The following is a 27,204-nucleotide window of genomic DNA, read 5'->3' as shown; positions in this document are numbered from 1 at the left end:
ATAAATAATAAATACCTTGATTTTGATTCAGATGATGAATGTTGTAGAGCTGACACAAAAATTGTAAGTAAATGGTAATGATATAACCAATGAGAGTGATGAAACCATTGATCAAATTGGACGATACAGTATTCCTAAAACAAGTTTAAAAAGAAATTTAGATAGAATTTGTAAGTGAAAAACAACATGCTGAGGCCATTGATTATTTTTTTAATATTGGTTCTGCAATGGCCGGTTTGGGTGAAAACGTTTTAAAATAGTTGTCTAATAAATTGTAAGTATGAGAAAAACATTTCCCGACAAATCGATATTATTAAGTATCGCTGAGATTAATATAATTATATGGTTATACTAATAATATAATACTTACACCGACACCATTGCAAAAAAAAACTAAATACGTTGAAAATTGAAGAGTTGATAGCGATCATTGCAAAAATACAAATGAAATGAATTATAATTATGAAATAACCAAATTATAGAACAGCGACCGTTGCCATACATCAGAATACATCAAACCAATATAGAAAAATAATCAGTGTTTGTTTTTATAAAATATTTGAAAATCTAAAATTTGGCGGCAAACTATAATAATGATAATCGCTTGATGTATTAGCGGGAGCTGTAAAAGAGATAATAAATAAACGGTTGGAGGTAAAATAATAATATACTAATTAATATAAAATCATTATAATTATAAACCTCTTTTTTCTATGCTACTTTTACATTAAAAATTGACCAAAACATAGGTATATGGACAAAAAGTTAAAAACCAACTTTTTTGAAAATAAAAAATTTTGTTTGGACTGTTTTGATAAACATCTCTATTATCATAATATTATGTCAACAATCATTGTAAACTGTTCACTGATAGATAACAGTTTTAACGTTGAACGAATCCTATTCGCATCTTTGTGACTTGTGGGTTGTCCATATTTTGCTATTGATTTTTATTTTTTGATAATATCACGTTCATTTATCCAAAGTGGGTAATTATATTACATATAATATAATGCATGTGCATTTCTCTACGCTGATTTCAGTAGGTATTATCATTTGAATATTGAATTGATAATATTCCATACACATTGCCTGCATTGGTCTTTATTATACATTCAACATAATATAATGGAATTTTCCGAAAATCCTTTCGATTTTGTATCACAATTCCGAAGTAAGTACTCTTACATTAATTTCATTACTAGTCTACTAATATACTTCATCAATTCTGTTGGTTTGTATATTTATTGTTACATTGGAATAAACCAAAGTATTTGATTTTCGATTTTTTCCTTTTATTTAAAAAAAATGGAGCCATTTTGAGGACAGAGATGAATTGAATCGGTCATTTTAAAAACCACATAAGTCAACTTTTTTTCAAAATGGCTTTTTTGGTCGCAAACTATTGCTTGAAGGTAGACCTATAATCCATGTTAAAACAACATTAGTCAGGTAATTCCTTCTCCATTTTACAGCGCCCTCTTAATAACGTTCATTGGTAAAACAACCTAAGTCAATGACTAATGTGGTTTTTACATGCATCGCAAGGTAGCGCGCACACAAACATGTCAGATTAGCACCATAAAGAAGACTCAAGCGTCTGTTCTGTAAGGTTCTGTGATTTAGATTAAATTGTTTGTTTACGTTTGTTCCATAATAAATTTTGATAAATTACAATTTTTAAGGAGTATCTTCAATATTTTCATTAAATATATGACTATTATCCTCATTTTGTTCGTTTTATATATACCTTAACTCCGTTTCCTGCTAAAACAACATAAGTCAAGCTCAGTTTTTCTGGGTTTTCTCTTTTAATTTTCCATGATTTGTGATTTTTATTTTTTATTTCAGCGTATTTAGGTCTAGTTGTTACATTTAGCTGAAAAAAATTCTTAAAAATTCGTTAAGGTGTGAGTAGGTGTCAGTTTTTATTGCCTCCTGCAAATTTTTAAATTGGTGACTTAGGTGGTTTTTAAAATGACCGATTTAATTATTATAATTGTTAGTAGTGATAAAATCACTTTCAAATAAACGCTGTGGTGCATAATTGTCGATGGTAAAAACACTTCTATATAAAATATATAAATAATTTTATAGACAACACATGTGATTACAGTTGTGTTGTTTGATTTTTTTTAAATTTTCTAAAGCATTACTAAGTGATTTGAACTTGTTTTAGAAAAAAATAGTTAACATATAATGTATTTTATTTAACTCATTACTTTGAAAATAATCTGTTGACAATTTTAACTAAGAGATTGTAAAATGTTTAAAACAAAAAAAAAAAAACAGCAAAATTATTTGTTTTACTTTAAATTAATCACCCTGAGTATATGACAAAAAAATCAAAAATCATGAACAGGTAGGTAATAATGTCAACATTTAAAAGATTATTATAATCGTAATCTTGTTTAAAGTTTTCTTTTTGGTTTTTCCTTATAAAAAAAATGGTTGTACCACAGATTTTTTAATCATTTGAATAGTTGGGGGCCTACTAGACCTTAATTCTAATTTTCAGACCTACACCCAAAAAGGGAAATAAAGAAATTATTTTTACCAATTGGTTGGAAAAGGCAAATGATATTCTCTTGGTTATTCAATGTACATTGTTAGTGTTGTATCTAAAAGAAACCCACATATGTTTAGTACAAGTTGACCTTTTTCTTAAAATCTTAGTGTAACGTAATTTTAAGATTAAATATTAAAATTTTAAGTTAGAACATTTTAATTTAAATGGGATAAACTTGTTTCTTTATTGACCTTATAAAGTACTTTTTAAGAACCATTTTTGATGAATAAGTTTGCTTCTTATAAATATAGGTCCATCATAATTAAATTAAAAATTTTTGTTAGTCTATAGTTTATTACTTAGTATTTATAAGAGTACAATGTATGACGTACAGAGGCGGATTTAGAGATTTTCTGATCCTTGACAGCTGCCCATAAACCTGACACTGTTTATATAAGTTTCTCATTAAGAGTTTATATTAAAATAATATTATTGTGTGTCTTAAGACGTCCAATACGAATAGCTCTATTTGCCTCACAATAATCATAGCAAAAAACAAAAAACATTGTACGTTTTATGTTTTCCCTCAATACTTTGTAAGTTTTACCATCACAAAACCCCTATTCAGTCCAATGTATTAGTTTTTAAAGTAAATAAAACTTAATACTTTTTACAAAAAAAATTGTTCAAGTATACTAGTTTTTTTTAGCAAATCGAAACATACTGTTTTTCGCAAGGCAAATAAAACATATACATTTTTGTAAATATACAATATAACTATAACTACGTAGTATTTTTTAGTTTATCGATTAATTAATATATTAACTAAATATTTCATACTAATTCATGTAATATTTCATCTATAAATTATCACTTGCCAAAATTGTGTCATTTCATTTTTATTGTTTATTACATTTTTAGAATTACAAGAGGAACAGAAAAGAAAAAAAATATTGTCAACAATCAGCACCAATGCGAAAAAAGATGAAACAACCAGTACTAATGCACCATCTAAAAAAATAGATTCTATTAATAACTATTCTAAGTAAAATTATTAATTGATTTATTTCTTCATCAATCATATCTTGATATTTGATTGTGTTTTTTACAGTTTGGATGTCGTTCCCAGTACAAGTAACAATAATTCTAAAACTGTTCCTACGACAACACAATGTGTTGCGTCAAGAACCAGGTATGGTTTTTTTTTTTTTTGAAGGTAATATTTATTTAAATATTTATACCTAATAACGAATAAAAATAACTATCTATTATACAGAAAAAAGCGTGGAACGGTAACAGTCGTTGAAGGACCAGTGATATGCATAGGTGACTTTGACGATGGCTACAATATACCACCGCCAAAAGCGCCAAGAGAAATTACTCTTGATGACGACGATGACGATGTTGTAGGTTAAATATCTTAGCATTTATCGACTTAACAAATGAAGCTCTATTTTTACTTTGAGAAGTGCCTATAAAAGTGTTTTGTTATTATTATTTTTTTTTTTTAGATAATTAACGAAAAAAAAGATGAAGAAGATATTCCTATGGATGTGCTCAATCGAATTGTGAATGTTAAAGTTTATTGGCGGAAGAGTCAGACTCATCGATTTCCTCTTAGAATGGTAAAATATGGGTGCATTTTTTGTTGAGTGAAAATACGAATTTGTTTCATTTAGTTTCAGTCACTTGAGAGTATATTTGAACACTTTGCAAAGTTGGAAGATATAAAGACATCGCATGTGCGTTTAGAATTGCACAACAAACCAGTGTTACCATCGGATACACCACATTCTATAAACTATAAAATCTACGATTTCATTGGTAATGGTTTTTTTCAAGTTCATGTAATTCTTTGGCTATAATTTACATTCATTAGTATTTTTTTCTTCGACTATACTGCAGATGAACTGAAATGATTTTTATCCGACGTTCTATAACTCAATATTCTCTTCTAATGTATTAAATCTAATTATTAATATCAACTAAATCTTAAAATTAATGAACTGATGTAAAAAAAAATACCTGATATAAACTGATAGTGTTTTAAATTACTTCATGAGATATTCTAAATACTCCACGGTACAGTTTCTAATATTATGCTCAACATTTATATAATTTTATAAATGATAGTACAACATAATTTCATATTATATTTGTTGTTATCTGATAACCTATAAAAACTAATTTGTAGTTGTTGAAAAAAAATATTTCCTTAGCATTATTTAACATGTAATACAATTTAGTTATTGGAGAAAATATAAGGTCTGAAAACAAAAGTGGTTAAAACAATTTGAACAACTTCTTTACGTTCAAAAAAATTGTAAAAACGTTCATGAATTCATTCTTTCTAAAGACTGCCAAAAATTGATGGTCACTTATTTCACTTAACTTTAAAAAATTTAATTCATAGCAATGACAAATCATAACATCAAACATTTAAAACTAGTGCTGTTAAAATGTAAAAATATAAATTAATAATTATACATAATGTATTACTATTTTTTTTTTCATTTGTCTTATGATTAACCTTTACAATCGATATTCAAATAAAATTACCCTAAAATTATGTATGTTTAGGTCAACTATAAGTACTTCCAATAATATTTTTTTTGCATTTGATATTAATATAGGTAATTGTAATTTTTTACTTACAAAATTCTAACTTAAAATGAATCAAAATTGAAGATGAAATAAGGCACTTAAAAAGCCTTTTTTGATAATTAATAATAAGATTTTGTTTTAGAAAATTACTAAGTTATTAATTTTATCGATTTTAGTAGGATGTCACTTGATCAATACAATTTTTATTGTAAAATGTCATATTTTATCTTAAGGAATCGTTTTATAAATTGTAAACAATTTATAAATTGATTAGAGTCAAGTTAAAATATTTTTCATAAAAAACTAAAATTTCTTATGTTTACCAAATGCAAAAAAAAAAAATTATTTGAAATTATTGTTATTTCATACTTTCATTTTTTTTGTTTGTTTAAATGTTAGATGGCGATATAGAATTTTATAAAAGTATAGCAGAAAGGGCTGCCGAAGAAAAAGAAAAAGATGAAGAACCGACTGACAATGATGATGATGACGACGTAGAATTTAGTATTAGGCAAAAAGACGTGAAGCGCCCAATTTTAATGAGTATGAAGAAGTCAGATAAAATGATTATTTTATACATAAAATTATCTGAGAAGTTAGGTTTTGACATAAACTCGTTTACGCTGGAATTTGATGGAGATAAAATTAAGAAGACTGATACAATAGAAAGTTTAGATCTCGAGGGAGGCGAGTGTTTCGAACTATTCCAAAAATCAAAAAAATAATGGTGTGGTGTCAATAATGCCATAACATTTTATTAAATTTATGTAGTTTTATTGATTAACAAGTATACAGATTTTAATTATTAGTGTTGAAGAGTTTAAACTGCTAGTTGAAAGATAATTCTGTTATTGAATTTACAATGTATTTCAACATTTTATCCATTTTTATCAATTATAGTAATTATTTATATAGCAACAACATTTAATATTATATAGTACTATTATAATTTATGTATAAGTCATTTTTCAATAGTATTTTAAGTCTAAAGTTACGATCACATGTGTAACAAAATAATATTTTTTAAATTTTACTTTTATTATTTATATTTGTACATTACATATATTCCTCATAGGTTAAGTACAATATTATAATATATAAGTTTAACTATCTTCTTTAAAAAAAATGTATACAATTTTTCTGTTTTTTTATTTTATTTCATGTAAACAAATTACCACAACCACCAGTAAAAATTGTTGAGTCATTAGGCAATATGTTTTTGACGATTCTTAGAAAGTATGAAATATGTATTCTGCATTTTTTTTTTTTAATTGGAACTGTATAGAAAATAAAATGTATTCCTGATGTCACTGTGTACCACAGTATTTAAATTATAACAGACTCGAAACTTGTAGAATAACGAATGTTATTTTTATGTTCAAGATTATATTCTAATTGTACAATATGCATGTGTGTGTTTAAGAAAGTATTTTTAAAACTAATAAGGAAAATAAAAACATTAAATTATAATAAATTTAATTTGAAAATGAGAGCTTAGGTGATATCAATTTATTTTAAACAAATAAAAAATATGAATAGTAGTTTAAAAAAAAAACCTGTTTTCAAAATATGTCGCTTAAGACGTTTTGTTAGCATGAAATTTTTTTAAGTGATTTTTTACAGTGCAAACTGAAATGTAACTGAGTTTTTCTATTTTATTTAAGATTATCTTGAACTGAACACGGTTGTTTCTAACAATCACGTTATTAAAAAAAAAATGATCAGCGCTATTTTAATTAAAACAAAACACGTTGAAAATATAAAAAACCTAGTTTATTAAACTCTGAACGGTTGTACATTTTAAACAAAACTTAACCTTTAGCTCAAAATATAGCATGGATTTTCGATTTAGTGCAAGTATTCTTGTAAAAAATAATGCATTTTGGTCCTTGTATTAACATTTCTTTAAGTAATTTTAAAAAAATTTCATTTTGCAAAAAATTCAAATTCATTATTATTTACAATGGTTGTTTTTCTTCAAAATGTATGTTTTTATTATTCTGAATCTGATAGTGCAATCAAACTAATAGAAAAGTAATAGAAAAAAACTAACTCTTTTTAATTAAAAAAATTTCGAAGAAATCGGAAGTTATCTAGCATGATTACCTAATTCACAAAGTAACAAACATTTTTTTTGTACCTACTCTTAATTTTTATAAACTTTTTTTACTTTTTAATCCGTCCGGATCAAAAAATATTGTTAAACCTTTTTTTTCATTTCAACCCAATTTTCGGTTTTTTTCAATCTGACCTAACTCGTTTTGACCAAGCACCCAAATAATATTATTAGTGAACAGGTGTTCTAATTCCCTAGTGTAAAATATGATGCCCTCAGTCCTTGTCCCTCGGAATACTTAATCTTGTTTTTAATTATTTATATCAGTGTTTTTGAGAAATGACCATAGAGGAATCGCTTTCAATTTACTTCTCTAAACATAGGTAATTTATACCTAAGTCTTAGGCTTAGGCTTGTTTATTGAATTGTTCGTGAATACCATACTAAGACAGATTTTATATATTAGTAAAGAACACTTTATAATGTATGAATATTGTGTGTGTATAATTTTATAAAAATAAATATATTCAGGCGTGGACTTTATTACTATACTTATTAATTATTTTTAGATAATAGGTACATTTAAGGTACCTATGTTAGATTTGATTTTTTTTTAAATAGCTGTAATTTGTTTGTTTGATAATATGTATTTTTGAGAAAATATTGTTTTCCTTAAATTATGTTATTTGTGTTTAAACTCAAATTTCATCCTAAACGGCGCGATTCTAAGTAACTTAATTATGCTATGTTGTCAGTTAGTTCGACTGAGATAGGAAGTCCGGTGTCGCGTTCTCTTTGAGTAGGTACAATAAATAAGAAGAAGTTACTAAAAAAAAAAGTCCCTTGAGGTGCCCTCTCCAACACACCCGCTAGTTGCGCCACTGTAATATTGTGAAAAATAAGGTTAAAGGTTGACCGCCGATGAACTACGAGTGTAGTATTTGTTTTTTTCGGGGTTCTTGCTATTTGTATTTTAAATGTAAACAATATGGTATGAGTTCCGAAAAAAATAGCATTCCATCGAGTAGGTATGCTTGTACGACTTATGAGAAAATATCTGGGTTATATAACATGTTGCGCGCGACAAAAATATAAATAATATTATGTAAACGGTATAACACATAATAGTATTTTGAATTTTGGCGGGCAAAACGGCGCGGCAGCGGCGGCCGTCGAGGTGACCGTACGACTGACGCCACCTAGCGGCGGTCAGCCGAACCATTGGCGGCCCTTCGCATCCAGTTTGTACACGTCGACCGTGCGAAACGTTCCGCGCCGACGGTCCGGGTAAACCTTCGCCCCTGTGTAAACGGACGGCCCAGTGTTGATTGTGTACGTTTCAGCGACAACAGTAATCAACAAAAAACCATTGATTCCGCGTAGAGTGCGCACACGACAATACTATATATATATATATATATATATATATATACTGTAACAATAATACATATATATATTATTATTTTATTATATATACAATATTTGTGTGTACATATTATACGTACGGTTTACAATCGAAATAATATAAAATATAATAATAATAAGATAATCGCGGCCGTTTGTTGTTGTTTGTATGTTTATTTATTTAATTTTTTTTTTTCTGCTACACTAATCATTCAAAACCCGTACGAAACGTTTTTTTCTTCAGTGATGACGACAACCACAACGATGATAATAAAATGCCAAATATTGTTATAAGAATGTTTCGTTATTCATTATTATTATTATTATGATTAACGTTTGCGATTGGTCCGTTCCGTCTAAACAGCAGCAGCAGCAGCTTTCCCGTCGTTCTGGTTTCGCCGCCGCCACCGCCACCGCCGCCGCCGTCGTCGTCGTCGTCGTCGCAACAGCCAACGTCGCCGGATTCCGCCGTTCACGATAATAAATAAATAAATACAAATAATAATAACAATAATATATATATATAAATATATATATATATATATATATATATATAATATTAACAATGTGTGCAACGAGTATTCGTAAAACGCGCGCGTTTTGATAACAATTGGCGTTTATTTATATGTATTTTTTTTTTTTCACTTTTTCCCAACAACTTTTGTGTTTTGATTTTTCGGTCGGCGGGAAAAATATCGTCGACGCTGCTTTGTGTGTGTGTGTGCGCGTGTATTTATGTTGTTTTTTTTCGCACGGTGCGTGTAATGAAGGGAACGGCCGTCGACAATCTGTATAATAGTTTGTCAGTGTATCAATTTCAGCCGCCGTCGACGCGACCCCGCAGCAACGACCAACGGCCGCCGCCGTCGTCGCACGTCCATCAGATGCGCTTGTGTTAGCAGTGAAAATTCCCGACAACCGCCGCCGCTCAATGTACAGACCAACGCACAATACCAATCTGTGAGTACAAATTGCATATTAGGTGCATCCCCCCTCGCCGCGCCCATTCGAATTTACCTGTGTCCCCCCGAAATGTGCACACTTGTACGTTAACACTAAAACAATAGGTTTACACTACCGACAACGGTCAGGTGTAACTCACTATCGAAACGCTGTGTGATCGATAAACACCGGACTGAAGGGTCCGTAGCTTCTCATCGTAGACAGGTGTACCGCAAAACGAGCATCGCGTCTCAAACCAATAGGCATACTCCAATCGAGACTTACCCTAGAAATGTTTGCTATCGCCCTCGATTACGACAAAATTTCAGTCATGTCAATTCGCTCGAGTTATTCGTACGCAATGACCGTCAGACCAATTGACCTACATAGTTCGATTCTCTTTACGTTTTGTCTGTTTATCAAAATATGAGATGGCAACTTATAAATATAGATTTCTAGTCATTCAGATGTACACAATAATTTTTTGTAGATATTCTAATGAAAAGTATTCCTACCTAGTTTTATGAAAAACAAGTACAATATTTGGTTTTTTTTTTATTAACATTGCACTTAACTAGCAAGGTTTATCTGTTTTTGTATGTTTCGCATTTTAAAAGTCGGAAATCATAAATAAAATTGGACTACACGAAAAGTTAGGAATTTAAGCGTGGTATGCTTCTTAAGAATATAAAACACATTCACAACATATTAAAAACGTACGTGTTTATAATTTCAGTCTTCAAATTAGTTTTAAACAAAAATGTCATTCAAGTTTTTCCTTTTTGCTTTGTAAACCAATACATTTGTATTATTTATGTAGTGTACGTATACAAATTTATGGTGTAATTATGCTCGATAAACTATGTTGCAATCACTTAATTCTATTTTCTATGCTTGTTATAAATGCCACATAAAAGGTAAAACTGTTATACTTGTTTGTGGCATATTGTTGTAAGCAATTTAATTAAGTTTGTTACATTTTATGTAGTACCTATTTAATTTGGGGGAATACTTAAACAAATATTTAAATGACCATTGATAAGAGATAGGTCTAACATATAAAAGTAATTAAATTAGGTAGGTATTCTTAAATTGTATGATAACTAAAATACAATATAAATTTGATTCATTAAGACTAAATTTCAAATTGGCAAACTTATATTGCATATATTTGCATATTTGACACTTTTAAACATATATTTGCCTAGCATACTTGTAAGTATAATTATTAAAAATGTTCCATTTTTTTTTATTACCTTTATATGTGTTTACGAGTGTGAGCTCAAAAAAAATATACACAACAAGAGAAAAAGTATTAAACAAAAATTCTGGTTATATAATATTGCCCAACATTTTTAAAAAAATCACCATTGTTCTTTTAAATTAGAAAACATTACTAAAATAATTTTAATTGAATGTTATCTTGTACAAGAGTAATAGTACTCTTTTAAATAATTAACCTTTGTAAAATGTTATTTATATATTCAAGTCAGCTATTTAAAAACTTGGCTAAACTCAATTAAGGCATGTAATTGCATATTTTGATATTAAGAAATACATATTTTAATACATTTATGGTAATTAACATCCGAGAACTAATGATAACATTATTGAGCCGCTTAATACTTTGTTTTTACTACTTATTTTGCTAATCATTTTTTTGATAAGTGGATAGTTGTACATTGATTGTAGATTTTTCTTTTTAGGTTACATACTTTTTTTGTATACATATTTTAAAATAAAATTATTGTGTATTATTTTTTGGGTAAAATGTTTGTTAATAATCTTAATAGCTACAATGTTTACATCCTAGCGTTTACATAATTAGTATTTACGGATTAATACAATCAAACTCTGATAAGATTTTTTTTGATAAGACAACAATGGTGTCGAAAAGAAATGAATTGAGTAGATGATAATTCAACATACATACATTTATTCCATTTGATAGCTTGTGTTTGAAATGTACTCAATAGAATTTTTTGGACTTTAATACAATAATATTTGTCAATGTCTCATATAGATTATTTGCTGATAAAGGTACGCACGGGTCATGATAAATATCTTTATAGTTTCCGATAACAATATAACGTATTGTTTTGTGTATAATATATTCTCATTCTTGGACTAGGTAGATTTATAAATTAAATTCATACCAACACTTCAGTGCCAACTGAAAGTAACATTTTTGAATCTCATAATTCTGTTTTTTAAGATTAGAACAAAATGTACATTGTTTATAAATTAAGTTATTTACTAATTAATATAATATTTTTTTTTGTATAAGATTAATAATAATATTTTCTTATATTTTTTTTTTGTGTAGGCAATATGACTTGAAAGTGGGCTATAATGATAATCATCAAAGAACCATGGCAATGAACGGGGAAATTCCTAGCGTGCCTATAACGACATTGGCAGGCATATCAAGTCTAACAGACAGTAAGTAATATTTTTCTACGCCTATTAAGTTTTAGAAGCCAATAATATATTAACAGGCATATTAAAACAATACGTACTTCTAAAAACAAAGTAAATTCTGTTAAAATAACGATTAAACTAACAAATTTGACCTTTATACTAATCTTTGTGTTATAATATTACTGTTTTTATTAAAAATAAAATATTAATGTTTAGTACCATTTATAATTCAAAAGAATATTTAAGTGTTTCAGTGCGTTCCATTAAAATTTACTTATAGTAATTTCTTCCTGTATAAATATTAATTTAAAAAAAATCAAATTAACAACGAATGATGCAATCGTACACTAAAATTACACAAATTTCATATGTTAATTTATTTCATACATTTAAAATAAAAATATTAAATATAGTTAATAACTAGTATAAAACAATTATTTTAGTCATAGAGTTTTGTTTAAGACTCTATGTCAAAAAGTAAAAACTGACAAGTTTATAGATACACATTATATAACTACTTGGAAACTTATATTACCCATTAATAATTCTAATGTGAAAAATAAATCCGTTTTCATGAAACCTATTGCATTTTATGAAACACACCAACTGTAATTAAACAGTGATAAGTATTTTATTATAAAAAAAAAAAAAATTGAATAAAAAAGTTATATTTTTTTTTTTTGTTAACTTACAATGTAACCTTTTTGTTTTTTACTATCATAAAATCACCTCAATAGTTGTAATATGTTATTTTATTCATTTTTTTTCTTCTTTCGTTTTTTTTGCAGTGTTGCCTGAAATGCCTTTGCCGTCTCCGATACCTCAGACCTTAGGTAATAAATCCCTGTTGTTTCATCCGCGTGTGGCCGAAGAAGCAGATATATTACTCAGCTTACGCGACGATGGCCTCGTACCCCAACTAATTCAGTCGTTAATTAATACCTCGTCAGATCATATGTGAGTTATAGAGTAATAATATTAAAAAAAAAAAAATATATATATATATATATGATTTATGTTTAAATTAATTTTTTCCACTTGTTCTAGACAATTGAAAGACAAGTACATGTATACAGAGCACTATGGCAATCAACAAAATATACCCGAACTCTTGAGAGCTATACTACAACAAAATGCAAATGTATTTAGAGGACCTATACACAATTCCCAACATCTACAAGGTATATACTTTATTTGCATAAATAGAAATGTGTTATCGGGATTTAAAAAAAAGGCATAAACAAAATTGGTACAAAATTAACTTGGAAAAAAAATTGGAATCATCGGAAAAAAAAATTTTTATCGGTAAAATTCTGTACATACTTATGAAAAAAATTATATATGTATATTATTTTATGATCTTAATTTTGTAAGTACTATATTGGTTTTAATTGAAGTCATTGTTCAGTGTGTGTTCTTGTAAAACAAATTCTCTTATGAAAAAAAAATTACATCAAATTTGACAATAAATGTAATTTCTAATTAGAATTTAATTACTAGTGGAAATTAGTACTAGAATCTGTTTTTTTTAAACCTAATTACAATTCTAATATTCTTTGTAGCTTTACTTGATCACTACATTTCCTGTTTTTAAAAAAAAAATTGTTCATGCATTTACAAGATTTTACTGAATATCGAATGTCCCTATAAATAGCTCAATGGCATTCAATTACAAATTACATCTCAAAGAATTGAAATTCAAAATTTTGTTTTGCATATTTCCGAGTTTACTAATATTTTTTAAATACATTTTTAGAATTTACTGCATTTCAATTTTGTTTAACTATAAGTTCCAATGAAATAATGATAATATAAGGGACATTTTTTTTTAGAAAATGGAGTATTATAGTAAAGTCTATTTAATATTATCAGATAAAAAAAAAGTTAAAAATTATTTTGTTAGTGTAATTTGGTACATTTGGTTTTTTTTTTTATAATTGTTAATTCAATTTTTATATTTAATAAAAAAATATAATATACATGGTGTGAACAAATTTTTTTTAAGACTGGTTACAATTATTGTCGACGTATTACAAAATTAAATTTATTTGAACTAAATATATTACTTGTAGGAGGAGGCTGTACAATTTTCAGTTTTAATTCAATTGATTGACTAGAAGTTGACCCTTCATCTAATCCCTTTGTGTTAACACTACTCAAACAAGGTTATTTTTATTTAGAAACATGAAGAGGGATATGTGTAATATGCATATCGTCAGCCCTATTCATAATTGTCCATAACTCCAAAACGACTGCTCTTTAGGACAGTCAAAATATATTATTTATTAGTTAAACAGTGTCACAGAAACACATTTAATTAAATATACCAATTAAAATGTTATTGACTATGATATTTAGCTTTAAGACAATAAATAATTATTTTTTATTTACTCATTTACGTATAATTGAAAATAATTATTTCAGATCCAGATATTGCAGCAAAAACACAACATGAAATGAATATTATTAATAGCATTGCATCAGGGTTATCGAAACAACATCAAGAAATGCAGCAACAACACCAGCAGCAGCAAATGCAGCAGCAGCAGCATCTGCAACAGCATCAGCATCACCAACAACAACACCATCACGACTTACTGGAGCACTCGCAAATCCTTAATCAATTGCAGCCGCACCATCAGCCTGTAATCGTAAAGTCGCCTGCTTCTAAACTCCCTAGAATAACCATTGATAGCGATGGTAACGCTTGTTTTAAAACTATTCATACTTAATAGTTGAATATAATAATTACAAAAATCATTTGCACATTTTCAGCAGAAAAAATGTTAGCGGACGTTGGTATTTCCGAAAGTGATAATGCCAGTGTTCAAAAGTTGGAACATGAATTTTCTCAAATAACGAATAACTATGACGTATTTATGAATCAACCGACTATTACGTTAACCCGACTAGATCTCAATGAACATGGTATAATTTATTATATTAATAAAAATAAAATATTTATTAATTACTCAATTTTATTTTTCCAATTTTTTTAGTTATTAGTAAAGAGACTTTACTCAATATGGATGAATTAACAGAAGAAAACGATTTCGGATTATCCTTCCCCGATAAAATATCAAACATTAATCAAGGTAAATATTAACAATATTTAGTTTAGACAATATTTTACATACAATGAATAATGTATACTAACAACAATGTATTGCTAAAATATTAGATTAATTTTTTTAAATTGAAAATTGTATTTTATAGACAAAAGATCCGTATTAAGTAAAGAAGAAAATGATGTTGATTATAGCGATTCGTTAACGGAAAGAATCAAAAGAAGAAAAAGAATTGCTCAACAATCAGACGATAAAAATAATGTTGACGAAAGTAATTTAATTAATTTTTAAAAACAATTTCATTTTGCTTCATGCTAATTGGTGTTTCTTTTGATTGTTATTAGACGAATATACGATAAAGCCAAAAATACGAAAAATAGAAAGAAAACTCGTACCCATTATAGAAAAGTTATCTGTAGAAGAACTAATGGAAACCAATACATATCAGAGGTTTAATAAATGCATAGAAAAAGTTTTCGAAAGTACAGAAGAGGGCGATAATATATTAGATTTTGGTAATTATATTGCTAATATTAATATGGGTATTTTAATCAAATAATATTTACATTTTTTAAACTTAATTTCAATTGTGGGAAATTTAATTTTAAAGGTGAAGATGATGCGCCTCCAGAATCTTTGATACCGAAATATGTGTTGCAAGATCTCTGTAGCGAATCGGCTAAACTTAAAACATTAGGCGCTATGGAATCGATACCGTCCAACAAAATAATTCGTTTGTTGAGTATATTGGAGAAAAACATTAGAGACGGCGTCAAAGTTTCACCAATTGCTGATCCGGTTTGTTATACAATACTTTTTTTGCCTTATTAAACATTTTTATAACAGAATAATAACAATTGTTTGTATTCGTATTATATAGGAAGACGACGAGTGTGAAAGAAAACTATGGATGGAACTGGCCATGGAAAGAGTGATGCGTGCAGTTGACGCATCATTGACTACTCTTTACGTTTTGACTTCGCCAAAAATGCAAAAGAAAGTCTACTTGGAAGATGTCATCGACAGAGTGGTCATGTTTACTAAATATCAATTGCACAATACAATATACCCAGCGTTTGACCCGGTTTACAGGTACGTGTTTAATGTTAACTTCGTAATCATTATGAAGTTGTTTGACGTGCTTTTATTATGAAATTATAGGATACAGAAAAGTAAAGACAGCTACGCGGGAAGCGCTCGAAAAAAACGAGCACATCCAAAAGAAGTCCGTGACAAAAATGTGTTATCGTTGTACACAAAATTGGCCGAAGTAGTTTCTCTATTAGCCGAGCTTTTGCAAATACAGACCCTAACCGACACGGCTGTTCTTCATACATCCTCAATGGCGGTTTCCCCATTCTTTGTTGAAGAAATAAGTGAACTCCAGTTATCTGCGTTAAAACTCGTTACAACGGTAAAAATATATATTGAGATGTTTTTTTTTTGAGATTTTAATAAATAAAAAAGTTGGAACATTGTTAACGTGTAATACATTGTTATCGTTTGACAGATATTTACTAAATACGACAAACACAGGAAACTACTCTTGGACGATATACTTGCCTCTATGGCAAGGCTACCAAGTTCAAAGCGTAGTTTAAAATCGTATAGGATAAGCTCAGAAGAATATATTCAAATGTTGTCGGCTCTTGTCTTACAACTCATCCAATGCGTGGTCGTGTTGCCATCAAATTTGGCCGACAAACAGTGCAACGTAAGTTATTTAACTTTGATATACAAAGACGACTGTTCAATTTTATTAACATTCTTTGTTTTTATTTTTTTTCTAAAAGCATGATCCAGATACGTTGATTGTTAACAAATTCAAAACCGCTCGTACGACAGCGTCCAATTTCTTGCATGTATTTTTGTCGAAATGCAGCAGCAAAAACGAAGAAATTGATTACCGTCCAATATTCGAAAATTTCATCCAAGATCTGTTGACTACCGTGAACAAACCTGAATGGCCTGCATCTGAACTCTTACTGAGTGTACTCGGAAGGTTGCTCGTCACCAATTTTGTCAACAAAAATCTTGACATGTCCCTGAGAGTTGCGTCTCTTGATTATCTGGGTGTAGTAGCTGCGAGACTTCGAAAGGACTCGGTTACGTCTCATCTTCGATTAAAAACAATTGACAGTATAATCATGGACATCAGGACGGAAGAACTTAAAGACGAAGACGGCAATTTAATTGTATGAATTACATTTATAAATTTTTTTTTTTGTTCTAATAAAACTAATGTTGGAATTTTCTCTTTTGCAGGAAGAACCTCAGGAAGTAAAAAATGACGAAGAGAGGACGCAGTTTTTGCAAAGAGTACTCCTGGATTATCTGGCCATAAGGAGTTTATCGGAACCAGCGTTAAGGCACGCTAGGCATTTTTATTTGGCTCAATGGTACCAAGATAATACAGACGCCGGTAAATCGTCATCAAATTCCTTGTCGAAAAGAAAAAAGAAAAATTCCAGGAAAAAATTTGGTAAGTATTGGTTGTGTTGTAGTCATTTTTTTCATCAATGACTTCATATTTGGTCTAACTTGAAATTTAAGGTTCAGACGATGAAGATGGTGGCGATACAAGCGATTCCGGCAACGAAATTGAGGCCCAAAAAGATGAACACAAAGCCGCAGAAAATGCTAAAGTTTGCGAGTTGAGAAAAGAGTACTTACTGACCAAAATAAATCCCTACGATGATCAATCGACACAAGTCATGCAGACGTACATTGATTACGATAGTGCTGAGCTAGTGGCCAGGTATTTGGCATCGAAAAGACCATTTTCCCAAAGTTTTGACACATACCTAAAACATGTAAGTGACTAAATTTAAAATTACATTATAGTTATAATTTAACACTAATTATCACCTTCATTATAGATCATTAAGGTTTTGACGGAGACCTCGGTGAACATACGAACAAAAGCAATGAAATGTTTGACCATGATCGTTGAAGTCGATCCCGGCGTACTAGGATTAAAAGAAATGCATCTGGGCGTTAGCCATTCCTTCCTGGATCACTCGACATCGGTCAGAGAAGCGGCTGTCGACCTCGTTGGCAAGTTTGTTCTCAGTAGACCGGAGCTAATTGACAAGTATTATGACAAGTTATCCGAACGAATTTTGGACACCGGTGTCAGTGTACGAAAGCGAGTGATCAAAATAATGAAAGACATATGCACTGAGTGTCCGGACTACCCAAAAATTCCCGAGATATGCGTGAAAATGATCCGGCGAGTAAACGATGAAGACGGCATCAAGAAGCTGGTCATGGAGGTGTTCCAGAACATGTGGTTCACTCCCGTACGGGAAAAACCGACGCTCGATACGAAAGGCCTGTTGCGTAAGGTGTTGAATATCACCGATGTGGTGGCCGCTTCCAAAGACTTGGGGTTGGAATGGTTCGAACAGCTGCTGTTGAGTTTATTCAAGCCTAAAGAAGACAAAGACGACGTGGCCAAGGTTGTGACTGAACCTCCAAAAGCCTTGCTTACCGCTTGCAAGCAGATAGTTGATTGTTTGGTAGAGAACGTCGTGACTTTGGACGGCGGCGGAGGAGGAACATCGCAGCAGCTCGTAGCCTGTCTGACTACGCTGTACTTATTTGCCAAAATTCGTCCTCAGCTTTTAGCAAATCATTCTCTCACCCTTCAACCTTATTTGAGTTTGAAATGTCAGGTAAATAACATTACTAAGCTGTTAAGAAATGTATAAAATTTAAACGTTTATTATAATATGCTAAAATATTGAACCATTTTTTCTCCTTATAGACCCAAGGAGATTATCAAATAATCAGTTGCGTTGCCCGAACACTAGAACTGGTTGTACCTCTAATCGAACATCCCAGTGAAATATTTTTGTCACAGCTTGAAGAGGACGCAGTCAAGCTCATAATGAAACACGACCAAACCGTTATTTTGAGTTGTATATCTTGTCTCGGGTCTGTCGTTAATAATGTGACCAGAAATTTCAAGCTAATAAGAGATTGCTTCGGAATCTATTACAGTGAGTTTTTTTATTTAGGTCAAACATATTACCCTATAAGGATGATAATAATTCGACTTTTTATTTGTGTAGAATATTTGGGTAATTTCCAAAAGTTGCATCAAGACCAACAAACAAATCCTCAAGCATTGATACCGTTGAGACCAATTTTTCGTCGATCCATCTACATTGTCGGTTTGATGTTGAGGTTTTTCGATTTCTCCGAAAAGGAAGTCTACGGTGACACTTATCCCGTAAGCAATTTTAAAAGTTTTTTTTTCTAAATTATTGAGAAAAGGAGAAATCTGTATTAGGATTATAACCTAATGCAAATTATTTATCGGGACATTACAGGAAAACATCAAAGACCTCGTATACGATATGATGTCCTATTTTATGCATGCCAGAGAAGAAGACACCAAATTGTTTGCTCTAAAGGCGATTGGATCGATTTGCATAAGGCATTACGATTTCATGTTGTGTCAAGATTTAATGAATGTTTACCTTGAAATCCTGTCCAACGACAACGCTTCGACCACAATGAAAACTCAAGTAAGTTTGTGAAACACAAATTTATAATTTTCTTTTTTTTGTCATCTGAGCAAATAAATTTAATGCAATTTTTTATTTATAGATTTTGAACAATATCGAAGTGTATCTGGAAGAAGAAGAAAAACGAATGATTAAACAGGATTTAGAATGTAAAGACAACATTCATTATATTTAATAAATGAAGACATGTAGAATTTGTATAGACCGTGATGTTTATTTTTATAGGGTCGAAAATGTCAAAAAAAGAAAATCTTAAAGAGATGGGCGATGTTTCTTCCGGAATGGCCAGTACCGTAATTCAGTTGTATTTGAAAGGGATATTAAATTCTTTTTTGCACACTGGAGTCCAAGTACGGCAAGCCGTGCTCAAAGTGATACAACTGATTTTAGCACAAGGTCTTGTGCATCCTGTCCAGGTATTTACAGTTGATCCGATATTCATTAGTCTTACACAAAAACAATAGCACTTGTAGTAATTGTGTATACACTTTGATTGTCTCTAGATAGTGCCTTATTTGATCTGTATGAGTACCGACTTGGAAAAGACAGTCAGCGGCCGTGCCGACAAACACTTACAGGAGATCGAAAAGAAATATCCTGGTTTCATTCACATGGGCGCTCAAAGCGGCATCAAATTGTCTTTCCAGCTACAAAGTATCGTCCAGCCCAACGGAGAAATGGTCCGTGGTTATCGGCTGAAAGACAATGATACTATTCCCAGTGCGTTGAACGGATGCCTTTACTCTATACTCCGAACGAAACAACAGAGGAGAGCTTTGGTTCTGTCCATTCTAAAACAATTTGAGGATCAAGGGGTACGTGGAAATAATAATTGTTCCTTCTTCGTAGAATCGCTCAACTAACGTAATATTTATTTTTATTTTTAGAAAACTAATTTAGCCCAATTATTGTATTTGGCCGACAACTTGGCGTATTTTCCTTTTCAATCGCAAGACGAACCCCTGTTTATCATACATCACATCAATACAATTATATCCGTTAACGGAACAAATTTACTTCAGACTTTTAGAGAGGTTTGTGTGAGAAAAATAAAATTTGGTAATTGAACATATTGTAAACCGCCGCTTAATTTACAGGGTCTCCTTCCTAATCCTAATGCGCCAGTTCAGCATTATAAACCTGAAGGCGCAGTAGAAGACGAAGACGACGAAGATGAAAACACTCTGTTGGAAAGAGTCCCGGACGACATAAGCGCTCTGCAAGAAGTCCTAATTAAATCTCAAGGTTGTCTCCTGCTTATAGTCTTAAAACAATATCTGAAAACTATTTATGGGATAACAGATTTGTATGTGTTTTTTCATTATTATTAAAGTACTTATTATTATTGGGTTTATAATACACATTTATGACATATTGCTCTTACAGAAAAATCACTCAATACTCTCCGTCGGAATCTAGTAAAATGTACGACAAGAACTTGAGCAGGAAGTCGAATACAAAGTTCAATCCTAAAGCGACGATTCAAAAACTACAAAACGGAATGGAAATCAACACCCACGATTTGGACAAGGCCAAACAAGAATTGATCTCTTACTATTTAGAGGTACGTCGAGAAAATTCCAACAATAAATTAATTTTCTCGCAGCAATTTCTTTCGTCTTTATTTAAAAGGTTTTTTTTTTAATATGCATTTTATTTTGTACAGCTCAAACATTTGATTATAAATCTCGATCCGGACGATGAAGAAAACGAAGATCTGGAAAGAACTCCCAAAAATTTGAAAAGCGTTCCCTCGACTCCAAGCAATCATATCAGTACGCCCCTGCCGCAAACTCCGTCTACACCAAACCATGTAGATTCGTCGAACGTGTCATACGAGTCGCCAGAGTACCAAAAACAAGTAATATATCATTTTCCTAACTAATAAAGAAAATGTTTTCCAAAATTTATTGAACGTTCTTGTAGAGAAAAAAATTCAAAATATTTGTTGCCAATTAATTGTATAAAATGGTCTATTAAAATAGTAAAAGAATTTTATAAGATCAGAATGTGGACATCTGCATTATTTCCTGTATAGTTTTTTTGTGATTTTTAAAATGTGTATACACCTAAATAAAATAATATGAAATATTTAATTGCTATAATTAGTTTTTATTGTTTAATTTATAATTTCCAATATCTACAAGTGTATACATATACTTATTTAATTACTTAAATCAATTATTCTCATAAGAAAAAATAAACGAAATACCTAAAATAAATAACTGAAACATTTTATCTTCTGATGAATGTTTCATGATCACCTATGTTAATGAAACGCTGTGTTGTTTTAGAATAACGTGCAATCAACACCAAAGGTTCCTAAGCTGACGATCATACCGCCAAAGGCTCCGTCTTCCAAACATTCTCATCATTCGCACCGATCGCACAAATCGAAAAAATCCGATCGTCCCAAGAAACACCACCACAAACGGAAGAAGGCCAAGGCCGGCGGCAGTTCCGAAGACAGCGATAACGTCTTCAGCGATCCCGATTTCTTAGTATGATACCAGGTACCTTGTTGTAGTAAATTATTTATTCTGTGGATAGGATTTATTTTGTTGTAAAGGTTTTTTTTTTTTTTGTTGGCAGATGAATTATTTATTTTTTACGGATAATTATTATTATTATTATATAAAAATAACATTATGTTTTAAGTGCTCAATCGACCGCTCTTCGTATGCTAGACGCATACTCGATTACTAAGTATTTTTCTTTTCAATACGAGCACACGTTGTGAGGTCTGATAATCTTAATTTTCTCCTAAAATTATGAAGTTAATTTATTATTTGTATCCAACTCGTTTTAGTTATATAGGTATACATATTTTTATAAATATATTATGTAGGTGTGCATAACAAATTGTAAACTTTTTTTTTTATTATTATTTTTTTTTTTTTTTGATTCGGGAAATCAAATATAAATAGTGTTGTGCCTTATATGTCAGTTAGTTTTTTTTTTTTCGTCATTTGCATCTGAATAATTTTTCAAAGATTTTTTTTTATCGTTATTATTATTAAAAATTATTTTTGTCACTTATTGACGTTTTCTTTACGATCAATAAAAAAACTAGTCAGCCAATTTAGCCGATAGTTGTCGCAAAAAAAATGATTTTTTAAATTTAATTTACAATTTATTAATATTAATTATTGTGTATTCCCTTTAAAAGACTTCCTTTGTATAATATATTATTATCAGCATAATTTTTCTCCTGGGGGGTTATTTTGTGTATTCAGTTTTATTGTATTTTTTTTTTTTTACTTTGAGTTAACGACACAATATGTTTTATCCGCACTAGTTTACTAAATTACGGCTGATGATATAATTTATAAATTACCCAACGCAAACAAATTTCTCACTGTTAAATTATTATTATTATGATTATGATTATACTTAAAGATTTTTTTTCATTCCCATTAAATATTAACATTTTTCGAGTACAATATTTTGCTTTTGGTGCCATATTTTTGCTGAAAATCCATTGTTCAATGTTAAATTTTAGTAAAACATCTCGTGTCCACAGGTCAAAAAAAATAAGATCTAACCGTAGACTAGAGTGTAAAGAAATTGTGGGGTCGTTGAAATAATGATAAAAAATATTTTGTATTTTTTAATTTTGCTGAGTATTCTTATTAAAAATACGCAATTATACAAGTTGATATGTTTATTATGTATTAACTTAACTAAAGTTATTAGAACAAATAATAATTAGTTAATCGTATCGTTCAATTTCGATTGAAGAAGTACACTGCCTATTATATTAAAAAAAAAAAATTAAGTTTATTAATTTTTTGTTTCGTTTAAGCGTTCGAATTTCTGTTGTTAGTTATATTTTGTCGTGCGGACATGATTACGATTACTTAAATGCACACACCTAAGTTTTTTAATGTACTTAGGACGTGACCTATGGCTTGTTTTGTGATTTTCCGAATGTGCAGCGACAGAGACCGATTGCCGTCACAGCTGCTGCTAACTAGAGAAAATAGTTACGTTATAAAATCTATGTATTGTAGGCAGTCGCGGCTTAAAGTTGGCAGAATATTTGTCGTTTAAAAATTAATTTTGTACACAATCGATCAATAGGACTTATTAGTTTACCGGTAAATTTATATTATATTTAGTCTAATACGTAGGATTTGGTCGACGGCTATTTCTTTATGATTTATTTTATTTTGATATTATGTCGGTTATTACCTTGGGAAGTTATGTTAACGCTTTATGTTTTTGAATTTTTCACCGTGTCATAAAGTTGATGAAAACAATTTCGACCAATGACTCGACAAACAAATTACGGTTAGAAAGTAATATTATGAATTATGTTTACCCTTAAAAATTACTTCCATTTTATATTATGTGTTAGTGTGTTATTTCGAAAGCGATTTTTTTTTTTTTTTATAATTGGCAACTCATTACTTGTATTCCAATATCTTTAAATTAAATACTTAAGCACTACTATTAAATATTAATTATGTCCATTGAGAAATTTAAAAAAAAATGTGTCATCAACTTGGCACTAGCTGTTGTTTCGTTTGTTGCAATGTATTCTTGTATAATTTTACTGTGTATACATAATAATAATATAAAGATGTATATATATATATATATATAAATTTAATTCATATTTTTTTTTGTTTTTCATAAATTAATAAATTAATTGTAATCTGAATTTTAAAACATCTAAATATTACGACTATTTTTTTAGCAATAATGTAATTTTTTCTATTATTAATTATTATTGTGTAATAAATTTAGATGTATTGTTTTATAAAAATTGATTGAACTGTAAAAAGTGTAAGTTATCACCAAAAGAAAAATTAAATTATTATATTTTAATAATTAAAATTAATTATTATAAGTGGTTCTTTTTTTTATTACTCGTATTAAAACAGTTGGTTTGTTGTTGCGATTAGCTTTTCGACAGAACATGTTTGTTAGAAGCACACTATGGAGTCTGGATAACTAAAAAAAATAGTACCTTAATTGTTATTATTCGTAACGAGTACATACACATAGGGGAATTATTTTAATTGAGTAACATGGGGGGACTTTGATTAACGTTTGGCATAAACTAATCCTTCTAAATTGTTTTGAATTAGGTACTATTATTATTGTGTTTTATCAAACTAATATTATGTAGGGAACCATGTTGTATTCATTAAATTTTTCTATACGAATCTTATACACTTAGATCTATAATCTATTATTTTCTTACCTTATAGTTTTATAGGTTGTACTTCCCTTTCGTCTCATCAAATTGTATATATTATAGTTACAGTCTGGATCTACCTAAATCCCTAAAACTGCTTGAAAAAGTGGAATTAAAAAAAAATGTCTTATTTTTTCTAGGTAAAAAGGGATTTGAGATATTTTTTTGGGTCGTCAACGTTTATCGGTAGTACTATGTATAAAGAACGTTCCATACAAATTTGGGACTAACTTGACTATTATAAAAAAATTATAGAGCATGGAAAATTTTTGTTGAAAAATATGTACATTTTTTGGGTGTTTTTCTCATTTTTGAAAGGGAAGGGGTAGATATTTTTAATTTTTAGCTTAGTGAAGTATATTTCAGGTAAGATTTATGATCTATTGAGATGCTACACGAAGAAATCGGTTCAGCGGTTTAAAGATATCGTCGGTTCAGACACGAAAAATAAAAACGCATCATTGTAAAAAGAATACCTTCTCAGCTCCTCATCGAAGCCAAAAGTCCAACAAAAATATGTAGGCTAATTGACAAATTTACATAGTTTGTAATTTCAGATTTATTTAAATGTGTCTCGTGTTGTTCCGTCATTTGTGTGTATTGGACGGTACACTCCATAGCCTATGACTCTGTATAATCTTGTTAAAACTGTGCCTAGTAGTTTATAGTTCATAATATATTAAATGTACTATTATTATAATGTATTTAACCACTTTAGTTGGCATCGAATGACAATTTTCAAATGATTTTAATAATTGGTAATATAGGAGTCGGGTGTACAAGAGGTAGTTTGGGAGTTCAAGCAGCAAGTCGTCAACGGTTGTGTATATTTTATTTTTGTTCTAAATGTGTTTTATTTAATCGTGGTTCTAACAATTTAATGTTGTTTTTTTTTCTTCAAATTACCTATGTAAAGCCACTAATATTGAGTAGCTACAATTTATAGATTTTGGTACTGTATCTTAAATACTTTAATCATTTTTAGTTTCAATGAGATTTATTTCTCCTATCATGCTCCCAGCATACTTTATAAACAAGTAAGACCTATGTGACGTCCAAGTGTTTTATTCAATTCACCTACTATTATTACTCTATTTTGTCGGTTTCTCTAGGAAATAAGTAAATCTCAAGTTTGATAAACATAATATTTTGGTTTTATAATGCAACATGCATTTAGTATAATTAAATTAATGTAAGATTTTACCATTAAATTCAAATGTTCCCATTATACTACCTATTCAATAAGTAGACTTGCTAGAACATATTTCCTATTTGTCATGAAATCGAGTGGTTGAAATATTGTTTCTATAATTAAAGTCTAATATCATAACCTTCAAATAATTTTTACCCCTATCTATTCGATCTGGTTATTTAACTTGATATCCGTATGGAATAGCTACAATAGATTAAACAAATTAAACGTTCGAAATTGATATTTTTATTAATTGATATTTTTATTATTATAAAAAAAGACATATTGTATATTATAGACGTTTTTTTTTTTTGTATAGTTTTAAATGATTATAACGACGTGAGGGAAAACTGAAAATATAATTAATACATTTTTTTTTTTGTTTTGTTTTGGTTTCTTCAACTAGAAATCGATTCCCGAAATAGTTCTTGCGGAATTTTGTCACATTTTTGCATTTTGTTTACCAACGACAACACTTTTATGGAGTTTGCCAACAACATGTCGAACGGTGTTTCGACCTCTGCGGTGCCGTAATTCAAGATGCCGTTCAACGCAAACGAAATGAACTCGGCCATTTTGTCTTTGTACTCTTGCGACGTCGGGTCGTCGTTGTCCCTCACGAACTCCATATTGTTGAGCATGTACGTTAAACAGCCGTTCAAATCTTCGACGTTGGCTTGCAAGTAATCGCGGACTTCTTTGACGCGGTCCAACGTCTTCTCGTGTGCTTGGAATTCTTCTGCGGTGCACGAAGCTCGGTTGGCCTCCAGCCATTGTGGAAACGTGTCGCACAACTCCTGGCAGTACGCCTTTATCACGTCGAACGGACTGGTCTCGGCCAGACAGCCGAAGATGTCGTTCGGGGTGGCCTCGGACGCTTCTTTTCCCGTTCTGTTTTCGATTAACCTGTCTATGCGTTTGTCGATCTCGGCAAACAGAGGCGCCACGTCTTTGCGACCGATGAAATGCGGCAACACCTCGAACACGAACGTCTGCACCGCCGGATTGGACTGAAGCTCGTTCCAGAAAATAGCGGCTTGCTCGTTTGCCTGGTCGCTGATCAGCTTCAATGTTGTGCATATGTGCTTCCACAGTTCGTCCGGATCGTCCGGGTTTCCCGGCTGCAGGGCGAATTGTAGCCAAAACGTGTACTTGCCGTCGGCGTCCGGTCCGTCGGTAATTTGATTCATAACCACTTTGACCACTATTTGCTTGTATTCTTCGGGAGAATTATTATTCGGCGCCGACAAAGTCGGATCCTCCGCGT

The 27,204-nt window shown here is 30.2% G+C and overlaps 2 protein-coding genes across 2 annotated transcripts; both read left to right on the top strand.

Annotated features, from left to right (window-relative positions):
• Positions 1 to 895: 895 nt before the first annotated feature.
• LOC126836624 (uncharacterized protein CG4449) lies at positions 896 to 6,585 on the top strand. The gene is made up of 7 exons (XM_050570191.1): positions 896 to 1,174; positions 3,431 to 3,554; positions 3,621 to 3,701; positions 3,786 to 3,915; positions 4,021 to 4,134; positions 4,189 to 4,333; positions 5,513 to 6,585. Exons 1-7 carry the CDS (start codon positions 1,129 to 1,131, stop codon positions 5,836 to 5,838), a joined length of 966 nt encoding a protein of 321 aa, XP_050426148.1. The 5' UTR covers positions 896 to 1,128; the 3' UTR covers positions 5,839 to 6,585.
• A 2,542-nt stretch (positions 6,586 to 9,127) lies between these two features.
• LOC126836475 (nipped-B-like protein) lies at positions 9,128 to 22,125 on the top strand. Its single transcript, XM_050569936.1, has 28 exons — positions 9,128 to 9,533; positions 11,842 to 11,957; positions 12,725 to 12,893; positions 12,984 to 13,117; positions 14,361 to 14,636; positions 14,712 to 14,864; positions 14,936 to 15,031; positions 15,153 to 15,275; positions 15,349 to 15,519; positions 15,615 to 15,802; positions 15,885 to 16,096; positions 16,166 to 16,418; positions 16,515 to 16,718; positions 16,798 to 17,199; positions 17,270 to 17,486; positions 17,558 to 17,817; positions 17,884 to 18,681; positions 18,774 to 19,008; positions 19,081 to 19,241; positions 19,342 to 19,539; positions 19,622 to 19,688; positions 19,765 to 19,955; positions 20,043 to 20,354; positions 20,427 to 20,573; positions 20,637 to 20,845; positions 20,926 to 21,103; positions 21,206 to 21,400; positions 21,834 to 22,125. The coding sequence occupies exons 1-28, from the start codon at positions 9,505 to 9,507 to the stop codon at positions 22,044 to 22,046; spliced, it is 5,907 nt and encodes a 1,968-aa protein (XP_050425893.1). The 5' UTR covers positions 9,128 to 9,504; the 3' UTR covers positions 22,047 to 22,125.
• Positions 22,126 to 27,204: the final 5,079 nt, after the last annotated feature.

The sequence above is a fragment of the Adelges cooleyi genome, unplaced genomic scaffold, assembly GCF_023614345.1.
Source record: "Adelges cooleyi isolate 19-005CV unplaced genomic scaffold, UGA_ACOO_1.1 ACOO_flye_CR_arks_rails_tigmint_CR_PRNA_247, whole genome shotgun sequence".
Taxonomy (NCBI): Eukaryota; Metazoa; Arthropoda; class Insecta; order Hemiptera; family Adelgidae; genus Adelges; species Adelges cooleyi.
This window is presented reverse-complemented; position numbering and strand designations above follow the sequence as displayed.